This window comes from Scyliorhinus canicula, chromosome 8 (assembly GCF_902713615.1).
Source record: "Scyliorhinus canicula chromosome 8, sScyCan1.1, whole genome shotgun sequence".
NCBI lineage: Eukaryota > Metazoa > Chordata > Chondrichthyes > Carcharhiniformes > Scyliorhinidae > Scyliorhinus > Scyliorhinus canicula.
Window position 1 is genome coordinate 62905325 of NC_052153.1, and position 21343 is coordinate 62926667.

The 21343-nt window shown below is 44.2% G+C and overlaps 1 protein-coding gene across 5 annotated transcripts in view; it reads left to right on the plus strand.

The window, feature by feature from the left end:
- rfx3 (regulatory factor X, 3 (influences HLA class II expression)) overlaps positions 1-21343 on the plus strand; it is a 572273-nt gene that overhangs the window by 264952 nt on the left and 285978 nt on the right. For 3 of the 5 annotated variants that reach the window (XM_038804657.1, XM_038804659.1, XM_038804656.1), the window contains one exon: positions 11134-11258. In XM_038804657.1, coding sequence (XP_038660585.1) covers positions 11142-11258 — 117 coding nt within the window. In that variant the 5' untranslated portion in view covers positions 11134-11141. Of the gene's footprint in view, positions 1-793; positions 853-11133; positions 11259-21343 lie in introns of those variants that run through there. The other 2 variants (XM_038804658.1, XM_038804660.1) reach the window with 2 other exon arrangements.

Below are 21343 nucleotides of genomic sequence, written 5' to 3' on the forward strand. Positions count from 1 at the left end.
GACCAAGAGATTGATTAAGAGGGGAAAAATAGAATTTGTGAGTTAACTTGCAAGTAGCATAGAAGCGGACTGCAAAAGCTTATATAACTATGTAAAAACAAAAAAAAGAAAAGATTAGTGAAGAAAATTGTAGGTCCCTTACAGACTGAAATGAGTGAATTTGTAATAGAGAACAAGGAAATGGCAGAGCAATTCCACAATTATTTTAGTTCTGTCTGCATGGAAGAAGACCCAAATAACCTCCCAGAAAGTCTTGGGCAAAAAGAGTCAAGTGAAGGAGGAATTGATGGAAATTAGCATTACTAATAAATAGTGCTGAAGAAAAGAATGGGACTGAAAGCTGATAAATCACCAGAGCCTGATAATCTGCATCCCAGAGTACTAAAGGAGGTAGTTATGGAAAAGATGGAAGCGTTAGTTGTCATCTTTCAAAATCCTATAGATTCTGGAACAATCCTGGCAGTTAGAGAGTAATAAATGTAACCCTGCTATTTAAAAAAAGAGAGGGGGAAAACAAGGAATTACAGACCAGTTAACCCAACATAAGTGGTAGGGAAATGCTGGCAGGCTATTACAGATTGAGCACCGCTTATTCAAAATTCTGAAATTTGAGAAGCTCTGAAATCCACACTTTTTTCAATGCCAAAATCATGTTTTTAATTTAAAAAAAAAACAGGGGGCTGGATTTTTCGACTGCACCCACTTCACGATCGCCACTGACGGGACAGGACGAAGACCATGTAAAGGTTTGTTAACCTTGGACAGGAATTTCTGGTCACCGGGCGGGCGCAGGCCATGGTGTTCATCTGAGATGCGCTAGCTATGCAACATTTCACAACTATACCTATACAGGTATTCTGAAAATTCTGGAATCCGCAACACTCTTGGCCCCAAACATTTTAAATAAAGGATGCTTAGCCTGTATAAAGGATGTGATAACAGGACACTTTGAAAATATCAACAGATTGGACACGTTCAACATGGATTTATGTAAGGGACATCACGTTTGACAAATCTACTGTAGTTTTTTGAGAGTTTGAAAATGACTGTCCTAGAGAGATCAAGGACATAATCTGTTAGAGCTAAGAAACAATAAAGGAACTATTATGTTACTGGGTGTATTCTAAAGGCTACCATCAATAGTGGGAAAGATAAAGAGCAAAGTAATGGGGAAATTACAAAGAGGTGCAAAAACTATGGAATGATCTTACAATTACCCCTTAAACAATGCTACAGTGACACAATAACCCTTAACTGCTATCTTTACTTCCATTCAAACAACAGAACTATCTTGGATCCCAATCCAGTTTTAAGTACAGTTAGAATACTTGCTGTACAGAGATGCCTGGATACTCCACTTTGAGAAAGAGATCTTTTGACTGCTTTAAAGTAAAAACCTTAACTTGTCAGAACAATTCAGTATCTCTAAATGAAGTCTTCAGAAACTGACTTCATAGTTGCTCTTCCAGCTCCCAACTGAAATGCCTGCTTTTCTGCACAATGCCTGGTACTCTAGCTCCTCCCATTAGCTACATGATCTTACCAAGTTGAAACACAAAATGTCTGCAATGAACCCTCTAATCCAAACAAAAATCTATTAGCCTAACCTTTACGATGCCTTCATTGGACTTCTGGCTCCCAAAATGCTAAGCTGTCTTGCAAACCAGGATTTTTTTTAAAACACTACCGCAGCAGTCATACACACACGCACCCAGGCATTTTGCCCTTACTGCACCAAATGCATATAATATAATATATCTGAAATTCCTGCATTCATCACAAGTGTTCACACTTTTTAAAAAAGTGTTAACTTGCAAAAAAACATTTTATGACTCCTCAATGCTGTATATGTGCTGTGTAGTTATTTCTTAATTGATAAAAAAGAAAAGATAGAAAATATATATTTTTTCTGTTCACTGTAAAAGATTTACACGTTAAACAAGTATTTTAAAATTGTATGCAAAAGAATTTAAGAAGTGGGAATGGGCAAAAACTGGCAGGGATAGTGACATCAAATCAATGTTATTTGAAAACTATTAAGAAGAATGAGGACTTCGGGGAGAAATTTAGTTTATCGGGAGCTGTGAGGTACCAGTACATTCTGTTTAATATCACTTAGTGTGAGGTCGAGCACTTCTTTGTCTTTGAATTTTGAAACTAAAACACAGACTATTCCATAGTTTTTGTTTGTCCACACTTCTGATTGGTCAATGGGTTGATTTGTTGGTGGAACCATGTGCATACAGAGGCATGTGTGATACATGTGCATGTCAATGGTTGGTGGTGGGATGGATGGTAGGGTTGGTGGAGAAAAAGAACAGCGCCAAGTAAAGGGAACCCAACAACAAAGTCATCCTGGATGGAGGGGTGGGAAGCTATTGTGACGGAGGGATGGTTTGGTGGTAGAAGGATGTGATGGTGGGTATGGTGTGGCCAAGAATAACGGGAAGGTAAGGAAACCCATTAACGGCTGGGGAATTTGCAGGGGTGGGGGGAGGGCAGGGTAAAAGAGAAGAGTTAGCATGGGCAAAGTAGGTGAATGTCATGGGTATGGAAATGGCATTAGGGACACCGCAAAGGATGGTGGGGAGGGAATGAAAGTGTTGGCATGGAAACAACAAAATACCACAGATTTGGAACGGCATGGGAGGAGTGAGAAGGAGGGGATGACATCAGAGGTGTGGCAGGAGAAGAAGGATGACAGTGTAAGGATGGACAGCCAGTTTCAGCAGGTCTGACCCAGAAAGGCGTGCACCCCCTTCCCCCTAATTCCTGTTCCACTTTATGATTTGGTACAGCCTTGTGTTTAGTTTGGGTATAACAGATCTGACTGATTTTAATTGGTTGTCTTTAAAGATGTCATTTGGGGAGTGGGGTCAGGATTAATGTGGAAATGTGTGAGATAGGGATGGTACTTGAGGAAATAGATGGCATGGGATAGGAATAGCATGGGGGAACAGGATGGCTTTGGAGCAATGGTATGGGAAAGATAGAACAATATTTGATGTGAATGTGATGGTGGTAGAGGATGATTATGGAGGGTGACATAGGAATAAACAATGGTATGCTATGAGATGGGAAGATGGAATAGCACGGGATGGGGTAGCACGGAAAGGGGGGTATGATATGGGAGGATAGGCATAGGAGGGTGAATTTGCTGATGGAGTTGGTTAAGAATACTAATTTACGCTAAGTTGTTCGGGGCTTGCTGCGAGCATATTATAAAATGTAGCTATTTTGGCCATTAATGAATATTGATAAATTGTGTATCACACACAGAGAACACTGTATATATTATGCTGTTAGACACAAAATAAATACGGTGTAGTAAGGCTGAGAATGTTCATCAAGACTGAGTCTGATTTGAGCCAAGTTTTTTTTAAATTGAAAAACCTAAAATCGATCCAATTTCCATTTAAGAAATGCAGGAAAAAAGACTATATTATTGGAACAACTTTCAAAATGAGTATGTTTTAATTCTAAAAATACTTAATTTTAAAAAGTATTTGGAACTAAAAAGATGTAAATATTTTAGTGATTAAAGGTTTATCTTTTGAACACAGCATGTATTTCTATGGTGTTTCAGAGACTGTAAACAACAATATCCTGCTGCATGCTCCATCTGAAATCATACTGGTGTTACAATGGCAGCAATAGGAAGGTTCTTTGCCACTGACAAATTCTCAGAGAAGCTGCTATGTAGTTTATGATTGTAGCATATTTCTGGCACACTGTGTCTTGGCACCAGATCTCAAAAGTGTTAATTTCCTTTTATTTCCCCCCAAAAAATCTTGGCAGAAGCACTTGCATTTGTATAATGTCACCCATACCATACAATTCAATTTTGGACAATGGATGCCAAGAAACATATTTATCAATTCTTCAGTAAAAACTAGCAGATTTCTCCTGTTGTTCCTTACAGTAAGTTGGAGGAAACCTTGATGCTGTTATGGCAGTACAGGGGAAGGGTCCTAGGATTGACAGTACTGGAGGAAAGAGTGACGTAATAGGTGGTTTGGGAGCACCAGTGTCTCAAGTATTTTGTTATTGCAAGAAGAGAGGAGAAAATAGTCAAAGAGAGCCAGGTCTTCAATAGGAGACCCGAGGGTATATGGTTACTAACGGAGACCAAAATACTGCAGTAACGGAGAGGCAGTGGTGTAGTGGTATTGTCACTGGGCTAGTAATCCAGAAACCTGGAATCTGGAAACAACGATGAAACCATTATAGCGTGTCGTAAGAACCCATCTGGTTCACACGTATCCTTTAGGGAAGTAAATCCGCCGCCCTTACCTGCTCTGGCCAACATATGACTCCAGACTCTCAGCAATGCGGTTGACTCTTAAATGCTGTCAGGGATAGGCACATCCCATGAACGAATATTAAGAAAAAACTGTGGCTTTGTCAAGGAGCCAGAAAATAGACACTGGCACATCATAAAAGTAAACAGTTGTCAAAGCAGCGCCTGGGAAGAAAGAAAAATAAATTACATTTACTTTGCACTTTATCACACATAATTAGATACTATAAACCGCATTACAACTGCGGAACTACGTTTGAAGTGCAGGAACTGTTATTATGACAGCTATTTTGTACGCAATGAAGGAGTGAGATTGGATTTGGATTTGTTTATTGTCACGTGTACCGAGGTAAAGTGAAAAGTATTGTTCTCCGTACAGCTCAGACAGATCATTCCATACATGAAAAGAAAATACATTGGGCAAACACAAAATACATAATGTAAATACATAGACAGAGGCATTGGGTGAAGCATACAGGAGAGTAGTACTACTCAGTGGAGAGGATATGTAAAGATATCATATCAGTCCACAAGAGGGTTGTTTAGGAGTCTGGTAACAGTGTGGAATAAGCTGTTTTTGAATCTATGAATGACCTGTTAATTTTTTGTTGTTGATTGAGAGATGAACGTTGGTCCAAAAAACAGGGACAAAACCTCAGCTTTTCTGGAATTTTCTATGTTCACTAGGGCAGCATGGTAGCACAAGTGGGTAGCACTGTGGCTTCACAGCACCAGGGTCCCAGGTTCGATTCCCCGCTGAGTCACTGTCTGTGCGGAGTCTGTGCATTCTCCCCGTGTCTGTGTGGGTTTCCTCCGGGTGCTCCGGTTTCCTCCCACAGTCCAAAGACGTACAGGTTAAGTGGATTGGCCATGACAAATTGCCCTTAGTGACCAAAAAGGTTAGGAGGGGTTATTGGGTTACGGGGATAGGGTGGAATGAGGGCTTAAGTGGGTCGGTGTTGACTCGATGGGACGAATGGCCTCCTTCTGCACTGTATGTTTTATGATCTATGAAAAAGTAAATGAAGCCTTAATGTTAACAAACAATCTGACAGAATACATCTTTGTCAATATAGTATAACTTCCTTATTCCATTTACTGTTTTAGATTATTTTCTCAAGTCCTAGAATGAGATTAATAGAAGCTTCATGAAAGGAACAAAGGTTAGGTCTCACACCCTGAGACGGCTTGACCTCAGTGTAATACCTACTGGATGCAATTCTAATAAGAACTGGACAGGTTTTATTGATTAGTTTGATGAATTCTTGTTGATGTGCAAACAGCTAAGCCACAAATGCATAAATGCCAGGTCAATTCTTGATCCCTCGCCCCCCATTGATCTTATTTTAATATTTAAACTATGCTTGTTAGTAGAGGGTGTAATGTTCCTGTCAGATGGCCTGATTTATATTACAAGAACACTTGTAACTAAAGCTATAAACGATTTATTAACATTAGCTGTGGGTCAAATATACACAAAACAACAGATGAATAACAATATGAACATGCACAATCAACCTCTCTCCCAGTCTGAGATCACCTGACTCTAACATTCACTGAAATACTAATGAAACTCCTAGTAGTCAGTCGGTGAATTACAACACCGTATCACTACATCCCTTTCCTTTGAAGTAATAAATTAATACATTATCATCAGTATATTTACATGTAATATCATTAGCCTGAGTCTTTTTTTTTTAAATAATTTTATTCTCCTTTTTCACATTTTCCCCCAAATTTACACCCACCAACAATACACAATAATCAGTAGCGAATATAATGTCAATCCCCATAATCAATAACAATGATCCCATCCTCCCACCAAACCCCAAACCTTAGCCCGCATGTTAACATAAACAAATAACAAAAGGGAATCAGGAATCACCCATAGTCACCATTAACACACACGGCCCCTTCCCCCCAACCCCCTCCCCAACTAATGTTCAATGTTATCCAGTTCTTGAAAGTGCATAATAAATAATGCCCATGAATTGTAGAACCCCTCCATCCTTCCCCTCAGTTCAAACTTAACCTTCTCAAGAGTCAAGAATTCCAACAGGTCCCCGTGCCACGCCAGGGCACAGGGTGGAGAGGTCGCTCTCCATCCCATCAGCATTAGCCTGTGAGTCTAACAGTATTTTTTCTTTAAAATTTTAAAGACTGGTTTAACATATATATATATGTGTGTGTGTGTAGATATATATACGTGGATAAAAGCAGATTACTGCGGATGCTGGAATCTGAAACCAAAGAGAAAATGCTGGAAAATCTCAGCAGGTCTGGCAGCATCTGGAGGGAGAGAAAAAAACTAACGTTTCGAGTCGAGATGACAGAGGGTCATCTGGACAAAGGGACGCTTTGACAAATGCTGCCAGACCTGCTGAGATTTTCCAGCATTTTCTCTTTGGTATATATGTGTGTGTGTGTATATATATATATATATAACAACAGCAAGCATAGTATGTACAAATAGTCCAAATCTACAAATTGAGTCAATCAGGTTTTCTTGTGACTGGTAGATCTTCTCAAAGTTTGATCTTGCTGCTCAGAACTTGTAGATTCAATGTTCTCCATGTCATTCTCATGCTCTGGAACTGCTGAACTATCTGACACTGCAGTCGACGTTGACTCTGACATAGATTCGTCATCCATCACGTTGTTGTGAAAGTCTTCTCTGGTTTTCAAAACATGCAATGATTTCCTCTTAAAGCCAACCCTTCCTCGGTCTGTACATTGTAGGAACGAGGTGCTACTTCAAGTACAATGGCTTTTCTCGACCAATTGCTTAAATCCTTTATCCTCACAACGTCATCAGTACTCAGAGGTGGTAAAGTTCTGGGCACGCTATCATAGAACTGCTTATTATTTTGCTTTAATGTTTTGCATTTCCTGCATTCTCGTCCTTTTTTTCCAAATATAGAAATGTGGTATGCAACCTTCTACTTATGAGTAACACTGCTGGCGATCTACCATGTGACAACGGCAACACTTTGTAACGTGATTTTGCGAGATATGGATCAGATTGGCTGTTCATTGCTTTCTGTAATGATTGTTTTACAGTGTGTACACTTTTTTCGTTAAGCTCTGTGGAATCCATGCCTATACGAGTAACCCCATTTTTTTGTTTCACACATACCATGGAATTTACCCCATTGGTAGGTTCTTCTAGCTTCTTGTTAACTTGTCGTTTTGTACCTGATACAGGGGGTAGGGTAGAAATTATATTGACATGCAGATCTACATCTTCAGCTATTTCACTATTAATAGTTTGTATCAGTGCTTTAGATAATGCACCTTCTTTAGATAGTACCTCGTTGACGAATGGTAGTGCAGTAAAAGCAGTGAACACGTCGCTGAATTTGCTGACAATGTTCTCAGTATCATTGGAGTGTTAATCCAATCCTTTGTGGATGCTATACACCAACTACACTAGACTTAATTCGTCACAGGACTAACTGATCACCTAATAATGAATACAAGCCCTCGGATACAATATAGAATGGGACGGAATAAACTGTGTTCTTTACCACCACACTCAGGTCACAAGCACCATAACATTTAATGCTTGAACCATTATAATCCCTCAGATTTCTTCTAATCGGCTGAATTTTTAGATTTTTAAAATCAGCCATGCTGATTAACTTGGCTTTGGCACCAGTGTCTAACTTCAATTGGACCACTGGACCGTTCACTTCAACTGGTAGCAGCCATTTGTCCTCATCAACAGCATTTATTTTAAATGGAGTGTTGGTTTGCATTTTTCTAAGTGCTGGAGAATGTTTTGATTGTTCCAAAAATTATTCCTCTCTGATATTACTCCAACAAACAATCATGTTTCATCACTGGAGACTGTGTCTTTCACCGTGCTGACTGACCTGGGGTTGAGCTTAGAGTAATAATTCTGAGCAAAGTGATTTTTTTCCTTTGTACCTTGAACAAAACTTGCCAAACGCTGGCAACTGCCTTAATTTGTGCCTTTGACCACATCTTTTACACAGAAATACTTAGACCTGGGGCGGGATTCTCCGATCCCCCGCCAGGTCGGAGAATCACCGGGGGTGGGGGGCGTGATTCCCGCTCTGATGCCAGCTGATGAATTCTCCGGTGCCGTTTTTTTGGAGGGGGTGGGATCAGGTCACGCCGGTCGGGGGCCATTGGCAGTCCCCCCCCCGGCGATTCTCCAGGCCCCGATGGGCCGAGCGGCCACCCGTTTTCGGCCAGTCCCGCTGGCGTGGATTAGACAAGGTCCATACTGGCGGCACCTGGCTCTGAGGGCGGCCTGCTGAGTCCTCGGGGGGAGGGGGGGCGGGATCTGGCCCCGGGGGTGGGGGGGCACGGTGGCCTGGCCCGCAATCAGGGCCCACCGATCTGTGGGCAGGCCAGTGCCGTGGGGGCACACTTTCCCTCTGTGCCGGCCTGTGTAAAGCTCCGCCATGACCGGCGTGGAGAAAAAACCCCCTGCGCATGCGCATGGATCACGGCAGCGGTTCTGCGCATGCGCCAGAACACGCTGGCGCTCCTGCGCATGCGTCAACTCGCGCCGACCGGCGGAGGCCCTTCGGCACCGGTTGACGCGGCGCCAACCACTCCAGCACCGGCCTAGCGCCCGGACGTGTGGAGGATCCCGCACCTTGCGGGCGGCCTGATGCCGGAGTGGTTCACTACACTCTTTGGCACCGGTACGGCCCGCCCGCCGGTTGGGGAGAATCCCAGCCCTGATCTTTAACCTGTTTGTTGGTGTTCGAGGAGCTGTAGAAAACTTCCTGCCTTTTTTCGCAAGTTTCCCGCCTTTTTAGAAAAAGGGGAGCAACCTGAGTGCTTTACTCCAAGAAGCCGCTGCCATTACTGAAAAACATTTTAGAATGCTGTGCGGCTAGCTCGTGAACCTGACAAATCGTAACTGTTTGTTCCAAAGACAGCTCCGGTTCCCTCAGCAACCTTTCCCTCAGCTTATTTTCATTCACACCAAACACAATATGGTCCCAAATCATGGAAGATTCCACCACAGAAAAATTACATGTTTTAGCTTTTAATTGTAAGTCAGTGATGAAATGATCTATAGACTTTCTGTCTTCTGTAAACATGATCTAAACACATAGCGTTCATAATTTTAATTCTTTCTGAGAGTGCAGTGTTCATCAAATCTTCGAATTAGTTCGTTAAAATTTTTACTATCTTCATTATTTGTAAATTTAAACGTATTTAACACAGCAATTGTTTTGAGTCCTGTCGCTGTTAGGATCATCGCTACCGTACGCTAATCTGATTGATCTCTTAAATTAACTGCAGTAAGAAACAGATTAAGTTGTTGTTTAAACACACACCGGTTGCTGTCTATCATACCATGAAACCTGAGACTCATTGGTGGCTTCAATGACTCTATGTGGTTCATTCTTGCAGTCTGCAAAATCTTAAAATCTCTTTGGACCTTTTGGGTTCACTCGATGATGTGATAGTTTTTCACAGTGTTTAATGCTATCCAGCTCTGATACCATGTAATGTTCTTGTTGGATGGCCTGATTTATATCACAAGAATACTTGTAGCTAAAGCTATAAACGATTAATTACCATTAACTGTAGGTTAAATATGTGCAAAACAACAGATGAATAACAGTATGAACATGCACAAGTAACCTCTCCCAGCTCCCTAGTCAGTCTGAGGTCACCTGATTCTAACATTCACTGGTCAATCGTTGAATTACAACACAACCATGATATCACTACAGAGAGATAGTATGAGAGTCTGCAATAAGATTGATCCATCAGCCCATTGGTGCACAGGGGAATATGGAAACACTATTGTCCTGGTAATTCATGGTGCACAGGTCTTTTGTGGCACATTGGGCTGTACTGTTAGTACATCTGTATGAAATCATCTCATCCATGTATGTGGCATCGAGACTGTCGCTAAAAATCCCACTCCACAATTGATGTCCAATAGCAGAACATAAACCTGCATTTATTTTGAGAGGCAGATCTTTTTTGACTGATTGCCCCATCATTTTAAGTGAATTTTACATTTCACGTTTTAAGTAATTTGTAACAAGGTCATTTACTGAAGACTGACTGCAATGGATATCAGTGTTAGTGGATGAAGAATAGCGCAACAGTAACAAAATCTTGCTTGGCTACAAATATTGATTTTTTGTTTAAGCAAAATGTGGCAGATGCTGGAATCTGAAACGAGAACAGAAGAAGCTGGAAAAGCTCAGCAGGTCTGCCAGCATCCATTAGGAAAGAAACAAGGTTAAATATTTGGAGTCCTTAAGAGCTCAAAATGTTAACTCTGTTTCTCTCATAATAGATGCTGGACCTGCTGAGATTTCCGGCATCCTGTTATTGATTTCTAGTTGTAAGTTATAATTTTTTAGGAGGTAGATTGAGTTCTTCTGAAAGGTGCAAGTGTAACATATTTGGTAAAAGGGGCAGGTTAGACTCTTTGGAGTAACAAAAAAAAACCCTGAATTTCATGTTTCTAATATCAAAGTTTGCCACACATTTTTTCAGTGCCTACGAGGAGCCCATTTTTAAAAATCAGTTCATATTCAAGTTGGGATATTTCCTTTGGCTTACACCTTCAGCCCTTTCAAATTAATGGGATGTTGAATTTTGACACGACAGGCCAAAACACTGCCTTTCGTGCTGACACCATTTGTGATTCTGTGGTGACTGCAGAAATGGAAACGTTCCCAGCCTAACAGTTTAGAGTAGTGCTTCTGTGGTGTCCAATGTGGACTTTTCGCTCCCAAAGATAATCAATTTTTACCATCATCATGATATTACTTCAATATTTGAATGAATGGATCCTGATTCCTTTTCTTCTGTTCCTTTAGAGCCCAATATGCAGACGTCTGAGGCTGGTTCAGACACCACATCAACAGTGACTTTGCAAACCTCAGTGGCAGGACAGCAGGCAGTGCAGGCCCAAGTGGTACAACAAGTACCCGTTCAGCAGCAGGTAAGTCTTCCATCTGGAATGGCAATGATGATTTCTCTCTTATTCACCACCATGCAGAATATTGGAAGGAAGGTATTCCAAACTGTGTGAGGGACATACAATAATTGGTCAATACGTCAGAGCATTAAAGTACTTTTCTTTTGCCACCTCTCACTTCTCTGCAAGAACCTTCCAACTCTTACCTTATATTTCCTTCAGTTTAATATCTTTAAAAATTAATTTTAATTTTGAGAACAATTGTTCCTTTAACTTCACACACAGAGGAGCATATACTCCATTGCAATACTTTGCAGACTTCAGCCACTATATTAAAGAACAAAGAAAATTACAGCACAGGAACAGGCCCTTCGGCCCTCCCAGCCTGCGCCGATCCAGATCCTTTATCTAAACCTGTTGCCTTAAGATTTATTTAATTCGTAGTGTGCCACACGAGACTGGGAAATGTGGCCTAGCTCACCCACAGCAACCAGTTGAACTGGTGATATCACTGGTGATTCTGCTGGTTGAACAAGTGATTTTTCTATCCATCAGATTGGCAGTTTTACCAGTTGAACTGGTCCAAGTAAAACTGGTGGCCATATCAAGACCTTGTTAGGTTCAACGATTCATACAGGTCAGGGGAATTGGGCCAGCAGTGGGAAGGCAAAATGCTGGATTTCAATTTCAAATTGGTAGCGGGAGTGGGCGAGTGCTTAAAATTCAGCCCTTTGTCTTGGACCTATATTTTAAGGTAGGAACATTGGAACAGGAAAAGCACACTTAGTCCCCCCCAAGACTGTTCTATCATTCAGTAAGAACATGGCTGACTGGTACCTATCTCCATATTTTTTCATATCCCTTAACATATTTGGTGAACAGAAATCTACAAGGGCGCAATTCTCCGGCCTTGTTATGCTCTCACTCAAGCAAAGCGTGGCTGGTGAATAGCTGGAGATGCCTAAAATGAGAAGGCGTCAGGTGCCAAACATTTGCGATGTAACCGGCGTGCTCCCACAGGCGAAATCGGGATCTCGCTGTAGCATAGCGAGAAACCAATTATCACCACTTAAGCCCAATTTCCATACAATTAACAAGAGTCACCCCATATCCAATGGCCTCGTCTCATTCAGCGGCCTCTCCAGCAAGTGGTCACGCTGGCACCGATTAGTACTCCTTTTGAAAAATGTGAATCTGGCGGAAGGACTTCTGTGGGGAGCTGAAGTAGTGAGTAGCTATTTTTGCTCACAGGCAAAGAGCCTGGGGGTGCTGGGCTCGCTGCCCCTGTGATCGGCAGGGGGTGGGGGACCCTCCGCCGGGTTGGGCCGCCATAGGAGGGTGGGGGGCAACCGGAGGGGAGGGGGGCAACTGCTCACATGACCGCCATGCCAACCCGTGGATCATGTTTACCCATTCCAGGGGAAAGCTTGCCCTTGTCCATATGCCCCAACGACCGTCCATAACCACTGCCGAGGCCTCTGGCCATGCTGAAGGCTATTGTTAATAGGGAATTGACAATCGTGGTCAAGTGAGCACTTCACACATGCCAAGTGGATTCACGTGGGTAGGTGGGCCATGTAGCATGTGGGAGTAATTGCCTAGCATCCCAACCAAACCTTGATGCCTGGACACTGTTCTTGAACACTGTGTGAGGCAACACCACACACGCAGCAGCCAACATCCGAACACTCAGGGGATGGGACACAGATCTGGGGATATGTCCACGGCTGGGGGGTGGGTGGGTGCCATGGGAACAGGGGAATGCCTGGAGAGATGGGCCAAGAGATCAGTTAGCATGCATTGCGGAAGAAAGTGCCAGAGAAGTCATAATGGTTGTGCACAAGGGTGTTTAATGTGTAAAAAAAGTCCCCACTCTCCCAATCGTGCCGCCCCCCCCCCCCCCCCCCCCCCCCCCCCCCCCCCCACTCCCCCTCCCCACCCTCTATCTACCCTCCTTTGGTGCCATCAGTGATCCTCAACATTCTTTGCCTTCCTAGCTCTACCACTACGTCCAGGTTTCTCCCCAGGACGCACATCAGAGGTGAAGGCAACCAGCTGCTTACTGCGCCCATGGCATTCGATGCCCCTGGCGGGCTTCTTCTCAGGGTTCTGAGGCCAAAGGCCACATGTCGGCGGCACATCCACACCCGTGCAGCCCTGTCCCATATGCTGACTTCGAGACGCGGCCTCATCAGAAAGGTGGAATTCGGAGGAGCTTGTGGCCACCGCCTCCACTCCATGGGACGGGTCCAGGTTGGCACCCAGTGCCCACTCCTCGTCGGCGCCCATAGGACTCTGGGATTCAACTTGGGACAGAGGGGCAGCTGGTTCGAGCCCTGGCTGCCTCTGCATCACCTGGCTCTGCCAACCCTGGCGGTTCCCTATGGTCTGCATCATTGTGTTGAAGATACTCCTCAGTGACCGGGCCATGCTCTGCAGTGCCTCGGCAATGCCCACCTGCGACTGGAACAAGCTCCACAGTGCCTTGGCCATGCCCATCTGAAAGTGGGACTCATCAAGCTCAGCCTGTTACTGGGTGACATCCCCCACCGAGTTGGACATTCTGCCGAGACCTTTAGCCATGGCCGTCACCAACTGCGCGATGCCTTGGACACCTTCACTAATGGTGACGTCATGCATCAGGCTTTCCACTGTGGTTGCCACCCGAGCAGTGTTGGCCTCCGTGCCATGCATTGCCGGCGACATATCCTGCGCCCGTAGCCTCTGGGACTGCTCAAAGCGGCTATGGATCTGCTGGAGTGATGCTGGCATCTCCCTCTGAATGTCCCAGCCGAACTCTATCATCTCCATCAGCTCCGGGTACCTCTGTTCCACAGGCTCATTATCAGGCTGGACCCAGCTGGGTCCTGGGATCCAGCAACCCTCCAACTGCTGTCTCATCTGGGGATTCTTGCTTCCACCTGATGTACATCAGCAGCAGTGTGGTGCTCACCAGTTTGTGCCCCTGAAGCCCGTCCACTAACATATCCCACGAGTTGTGTGTATCTGCGCTGGTGGAGGGTGGGGATGACAGCTGTGCCGCGACTATAACAGTTGCATCTGCGGAGGTCTCCTCTGAGGTGGTCCCGTGGGAGGCAGGAGAGGGTGCTGCCGGAATGGCGCCATCAACTGGAGGACTTATGGGAGGAATGGGTCAGTCAGTAAGGCAATAACAATTCAAGTTTGATAGGTCCTCCGGGTGAAGCCTGATGTTTCCACACCTCTGTAGAATCCTCCAGCCTCGCGTTGGTGACTGCCCTGTCCTCGGCCACACCACTCACCTCCAGGAGCATGATCCTCGAAGGAGATGAGGATTCTTAAGTCCGGCACACTATCACCAGTCTGGGTCTTCTATCACCAATTATGGGAGAACAGAGGGGGCATCGTTAGCCACACACGTGGTTCAGAGTGATGGGAGGGGGATGTGGAAGGAGGTTTGGGGGTGTTGAAGGGGGAGGTGGGTGGAGGGAGGGTTGGGGGTCGAATGGGCAGTTGGGGTGTGGATGCATCCTGGGAGGGGGAGGGGGGGGGGTGTTGGTGTTTACTCACTCGTACTGCTTGGTGTAGGTTATTGACCTTTTTTCTGCACTGGAGGCCAGTCCTCCTGGTCACACTCCCCGAGCTCACAACTGTCACCACCTCATCCCAGGCAGCACTGGCTGCCCTATGGCTCGCCCTCCAGGTCCCTTGGGGGAACAGGACATCCCTCCTGGCCTCCACTTATTCTAAGAGCCTCCCCAGGTCAGCATCTCCGAATCTTGGGGCTGGTCTCCTTGGCACCATTATTGCGAGCTGGCTGGGGCTGGCTGAGCATGTGCAGCTTGTGTTGCTCGACCTTGTTAGCGGGGAACGGTGCCGGATAATCAGCTTCTGAACCTTCATTTGCGGCGAGAAGCCCGTGAGGCCTCGTTAAGTGGACCAATTAACACTGAATTGCATTGCTGGCCTCGCTGGGCCAAGCGCCGGGACGCTCGCAGCAATTCCCGCTCACTACATGGTATTTTTTCCAGAGAATCGCAGATATAAAATGAACAGTCAACTGAGCATCAATTGCCATTTACAGATGTGATTTCCAAACTTCTATCATATTTTGTGAGTATCATTGATTACTAATTTCACTCCGGGAAGGCCCAGCTCTAATTTTTAGGCAATGCTTCCTGTGTTCATAGAATCCCAACAGCAGAAGAAGGCCATTCAGCCAATCAAGTCTGCACTGATCCTTCAAAATACCTCGGCCCAACCCCTCACTCTATTCCTGCAACCCCACCTAAATGGGCAATTTACATGGCCAATCCACCTAATCTGCACATCTATGGACTCCAAGACTCCAAATCAATGGAAGTAGTTTCTCTCTCACTCCGCCATGTTTTCCTTAATATCTAGAAACTTTGATCTGGTCACTTCTGAACCTTCTAAATTCCAGGGAGTATAAGCCTCGTTTGTGAAATCTCTCCGTGTAAATGTTACCCTTAAATTTGGGTATCCTTCTGATCAAATATTAGTTAGTAAATAGATAACATCCACCATCCTGAAGGGACTTAGACAGATAGCATTTCATGAAACCCTTGTGTGTGGGCAGTTGTGTGACTCTTTATGCATTTCTGGGATATCTGTTTAGCAGTTCTATAATTTGAAAGGTGGATTCTGGGTCCTTTTATTGGCAATAATCCAATTTGAAAATCCATTGAGACTCTTGTACTCATACTGAGACATTTAAAAAATATTTAACAGGCTTATGGCATTGGTTTACAAAAATACCCAGAATTAAGTAACTTTCACAACGCACTAGGGATAACTTTAATTTATTTAATTGAGACATATCTATTTCCCGTTGGAACTGAAACTGACAAAAATAATTTGCTTTGGAGCCTGAGACAGAAGACAATTTAGAATCCTAATTACTGGAGCTAAAAAGGAACTTTTGCAATAGATTTTAATTTGCTTTGCGCTTCAACTGAACTTTTATTGTGGGTGGAATTCTCCCATTTTGAGACTAAGTGTCGTGACGGAGGTGAGAATGTGGCGTGTTTCCCTCTGTGGCAACCAGCGGAAAAACACGGCAATTTTTCCAGCCCCGACCTCATTAATTCTGCGCCTGAATGTTTCATGTCGTATTCAGTGGTGGAGCTGGCCTGGATGGCGTGGAGTTGGCAGTCGTGTCCAGGTGTCAAGAAGAAAAAGCTACCAACATCACAGATGTTTGAAGAAAGAAGGTGGACCTCCTGAAAATGAAGATGGATATCTGGGAACATTCTGAAGCTGGAAGATGGACCATCTTCAGGACCCCTGAGCCGGAAGGTCCCCCTGCAGATGCACCCCTGATCCACTGCTGTGGAGTTGCAGGGTTGCAGGCAGCCTCCATCCCGTACTCTGGAGGGAGCCCCAGGTATTGCTCAAATGAGTCCCGGCATCTGCACGCTACATTGTACAAACGTGTTTCCCGCCGGTGTATTTTCCCTCCAGCACTGTGGAGAATCTGTCATGGGGGAGGTGAAGTCAGGCTTAAATCTGCATCCCATTAAGGGAATGCAAATGAGATTCATGCCATTCTTTAATGGGTTTTCCGACCGGCCATGGCGGGCATCAGCAGAAGATTCCGCCCTAAATTCACGCCGGCATGAAACCACTTTCTGGCCCCCTGCCATATTCCCCCACCATGATTTACAGATAGAGGGCCAGTGAACCCACAGGGATTTTTTTTCCCCTACCCATAGTGAGAAGTTGTGATTACTTGGTATGGTATCCCAGGAGGCATACCTTTGTTTGAAATTATAATGGAGGTAAAGGAGTGATGCCAGATGGAGGACAGGACAGTCAGCAGCATTTGAGGAAATGCATCCTGAAAGCTATTGAACTCAAAAATCACAATTTGGAGCCAGTCATTGAGATCCAGTGAATATCTTATTCAGGGGCTCCGCATGAGATGGAGAGTGTTTCATCAAACAAGCGAAAGAGCTGTGCGACTAGTAAATGAAGATCTGCCTGGACTGCTCTGCCTATGGCCGTGACAGTGATAACAACACTTAATTTATATGCACTGGCTCATTTCAAGCTCTAAGAATATTTGTGATAACCCTCAACGTGCAGTCTGGACATGCATTTGTCAGGTAACTGCCACACTATTCAGCGTGACTGTAGAATTTGTAAAATTTGAGAAAGCAGCATGATAGAGCAAAACAGTTTTATCACATTGCTTATTTCCTCATGAACGCAATAGATGGTACATCTATGACATTGAGTTCCTGAACTTAATCTCTAAATTCAACAGAATATCCAGATTCTATGACGGAATCAAACAAATTTTCCACATCAGTGCCAAATGTGATGCAGGTAAACCAGTATGCTTTCACCCTCAGGAATTCTGCCTCTCCCTATTTTGCAATGGAAAATAACAGTTCTGGCAATTCTTAGAATGGTTGCGAAAGTGTAACAATCAAGTATGTTTGTCTACAAGTAGCCATAGAGAAAACTATCTTGGTCTTAAAATGGCACTTTTGCTGCCTTAATAAATCAGGATATCCTTTGTAATAAGCTTTTAATTGTATTATGTTACAATCCAGGACAAAAACTCAACTCAACAAATCATAGAACATAGAACAGTACAGCACAGAACAGGCCCTTCGGCCCTCGATGTTGTGCCGAGCAATGATCACCCTACTCAAACCCACGTATCCACCCTATCTATACCTGTAACCCAACAAACGCCCCCCCCCCCCCCCCCCCCCCCCCCCCCCTAACCTTACTTTTTAGGACACTACGGGCAATTTAGCATGGCCAATCCACCTAACCCGCACATCTTTGGACTGTGGGAGGAAACCGGAGCACCCGGAGGAAACCCATGCACACACGGGGAGGACGTGCAGACTCCGCACAGACAGTGACCCAGCTGGGAATCGAACCTGGGACCCTGGAGCTGTGAAGCATTTATGCTAACCACCATGCTACCGTGCTGCCCCCCTGTACTGTATGTGTTTATAAAATCATATATGCCAGTGTCATGGGAGTGTTCCTTTAAGAAATGCTTTTGTCTTATTACATGGCTTCAATGATGTCATTGTGTGGGTGGAGCTGGACATTGGCTCTGAGATTTTACTTTCGTTTTTGAGTTGGGAGCTGGCTGTGGCTCTAAGTTTTACTTTCGTTTTTGAGTTTGACCTGGTTTTGTATTGCACAAGCTGAAAAGAAGTGTCTTTCTCTCTGCATTTTAAAAGTTGTTTCCAAATTACTTGATAACTTAAAAGAGATAACTGTTTTCTGGAAGGAATTCAAACCTGCTGTTTGCCAAGGGAACAAGAATATCCTTCCAAGTCTTATTGATAGTAAGAGTGCCGTGTGCTGGGTCACACCTTTGGAAAGGTTTTTTTTTATTGGTTTATGAGATCTTGTTATGAAATTGGAACAGTTAAAGGAGGAATTTATTAAAGGGTTGTACATAGATTACTGTATGTGTTTATAAAAATGTTTACTAAATTCGTAGAATAAAGCTTGTTTTTTGATTAAAAGTGTCTAAGACCTCTGTTGAATAACATCTGAAAGGCAGACTCTTGTGCTCATCATAACCAAAATCAATGAACAGTTGTAGGTCAGATGAACTCCATGATATACTTTGGCGTTTTCTAAACCCTAGCCCATAACACCAGGGCTATTAAGTTATGTCAAAAGCTGAGTATTGACACTGAGTGGCTCACCTCTTGACTACATCACCTATACTATACAATTCAAGGAAGAGAGACTGGGGTCAGAGGAGCAAGTCAACAAGGTGAAAAGAAAAACGTGGAATGAGAGAGAAGAAATAGAGTTTTGGTTCAAGTTTCAAAGAAAGACCAATTTAATCTTGAATTTATCTAATTAACCCAAAATGTTTAGTTGCTGTTTCTAAACATTCTGTTACACCAGAGACTCTAATTGTGAGAAAGAGTGAGTGTACAATTGGTGGTTTAGATATATGCAGGTTCACAGGTTGAGGAAATTTTGTACCCATTGGGAAAAGTAATGAATGCAAAAGTCTTGCTCATTTTAGTGGTTGTATCTAATTTGTTTTTTTCCCTCCATTTCCTGGCAAGATTGAGAGGGTAGCTGATTGCTGCACTGGGACAGCAGCAGCAGAAGACTGCCACTAGAAATGGAGAGGGAGGGATCATGGGGAATGTGCAAATCACGTGTTGAGCTGGAAATCATGGTGTGGGGAAGTAGGTAGATGAAGAGGGCGAACTTGTAAGTCGAGGCACATTAGCTTGAGGAACCGCGGAGGAGCATTGCTGCTCTACCTGGCTACAAGCAGACCTATGAAGGAAACTAATCTGCTTAATTTGATAGTCCTTGTCTCCCTTTAATTAAAAGGTTTCCTGAACTCTAGGAATCTCAACCGCAGCCATTAAATCTGTGGTACGTGGCTGCAACAAGATATTGAAATCATTGACTTGCCCTCAAACAGATTATTTTCTCACCCAAGTTAAAGTGGGAATAGACTTGTTTGGGTGGGTAGGGGTTGGGGGTTTCAGACTTTTATGAATTTAACCCACCCGCTTCCTCCTACCTTGGGATTCAAAATTACCCCAGTGTGTTTGCTCATTACTAATTCACCTTCTTTAAAAAAATGTTGTACTTGGAAAGCCTCTCAAGAGAAAAGATAAGAAAAGATAATTAAAGGTAAATCAGTTGAAAGTGCGAGATCCTTTCGATTGCCATCATTTGGGGAGAGGTTTGCCGCTGGGGGTGGGGTGAGTGGTGTGATCAAGGATTGGATCTTTGGCAGTGAAGTATAGGTTAACAGGATACATGGAGTAAGCAAGTAAGTTTCTGGGGTAGGAAAAATGATGGGACCAAGGAGGTCAGAACTCCCCAGAAAACAGCTGGGACCAAGGATGAGGGTGACACGGTGCTGCCTCACAGCGCCAGGGACCCCAGGGCGAGATCCAGGTTGCAACGCCTTGCGAGATCTCGATAGACCTTGTGACGTGTAATGCACGTCGTAAATCGTGCGAGAGGCCTCTCGTGAGATTGACCGGCCATGCTGCATCACGATTCAGGCGCGACAAGGCCGGTAGATCGCATCCCATATGTTTCAGTAAGAACATAGGTACAAGAATAGGCCATTCAGGCCAACAAGCCTGCTGAACCATTATGGCTGATTGTCTACAGCATTGCCAATTTTGCATGCATGCTATCTCCCTAGAGTAAACTTGGAATGGCCATTAGTGATCACAGATGAGGTTTGTGAAGGAGCTGTGTACAGGTAAAAGAGAATTCGGTTGTTTCAATAAAAATAGGGGATGGAAGAAAGTGGGCTTTCCTTGACATTAAATATTGAGCATCAAGAAGTTTGGTCATGTACAGGCTCCAAAATAGCAGGCAGGAAATGCTTGTTAATTACAAGTCAAATGTATGCTGTCTGGCACAAGGTATAAGCCAAAAGGAAAAGGTGCATGCCTGCAACAGGCATTTATCCCTTTGCATATGCAAATAAGGGACTTTGCTTAATGGCTGTTTAAACCCTCTCTGTAGTATTAGTTTGCCCTGAAGATGCAGGCAGCATTTGAAATCCAAGTACACATGCAGCCTTAGGGGTGGCCCAAAAAGGGCTGGTTGCAAGTTGGAACCAATAAAGTATAATTTTAAAATGTATTTGCATGAATGTAGAGCAGGAAGGTTAGCCCCAATCTATGGTTCCAAGTGTGCTGGCCACCTTTCCCCTGTCCTGATTCAAAACCTCTCTGCACGCCACAATTACCACCATCTGTGTCCTTCCCCAACTTGATCTCCGCCCTTTCGGGCCACTGCCCTTTTGAGTAAGGTAAAGTCGCCACAGTCCCAAATGATCATAGGCTGCTTTCCCTTTGAGGGGGAGAGCTGACTGGTGATGGTTTAACCTGAGGATCACCATGCCTCGGGTGAGGGGCAAGGCTGAGAAGGTGGGGACTTCATGGATAACCTCAATCACTACGGGAATTGAACCCGTGCTGTTGGTCTCGCTCTGCAACATGAACCAGCTGTTCAGCCAAGTGAGCTAAATGTTGGCTGCTGCTGGCATTGCAATAATTCAGTCTTCCATCCCTCTTCAATGGTGAGCTGCCTGATGATGTATGAGAGATGTGCAACCAGTGGGAGGG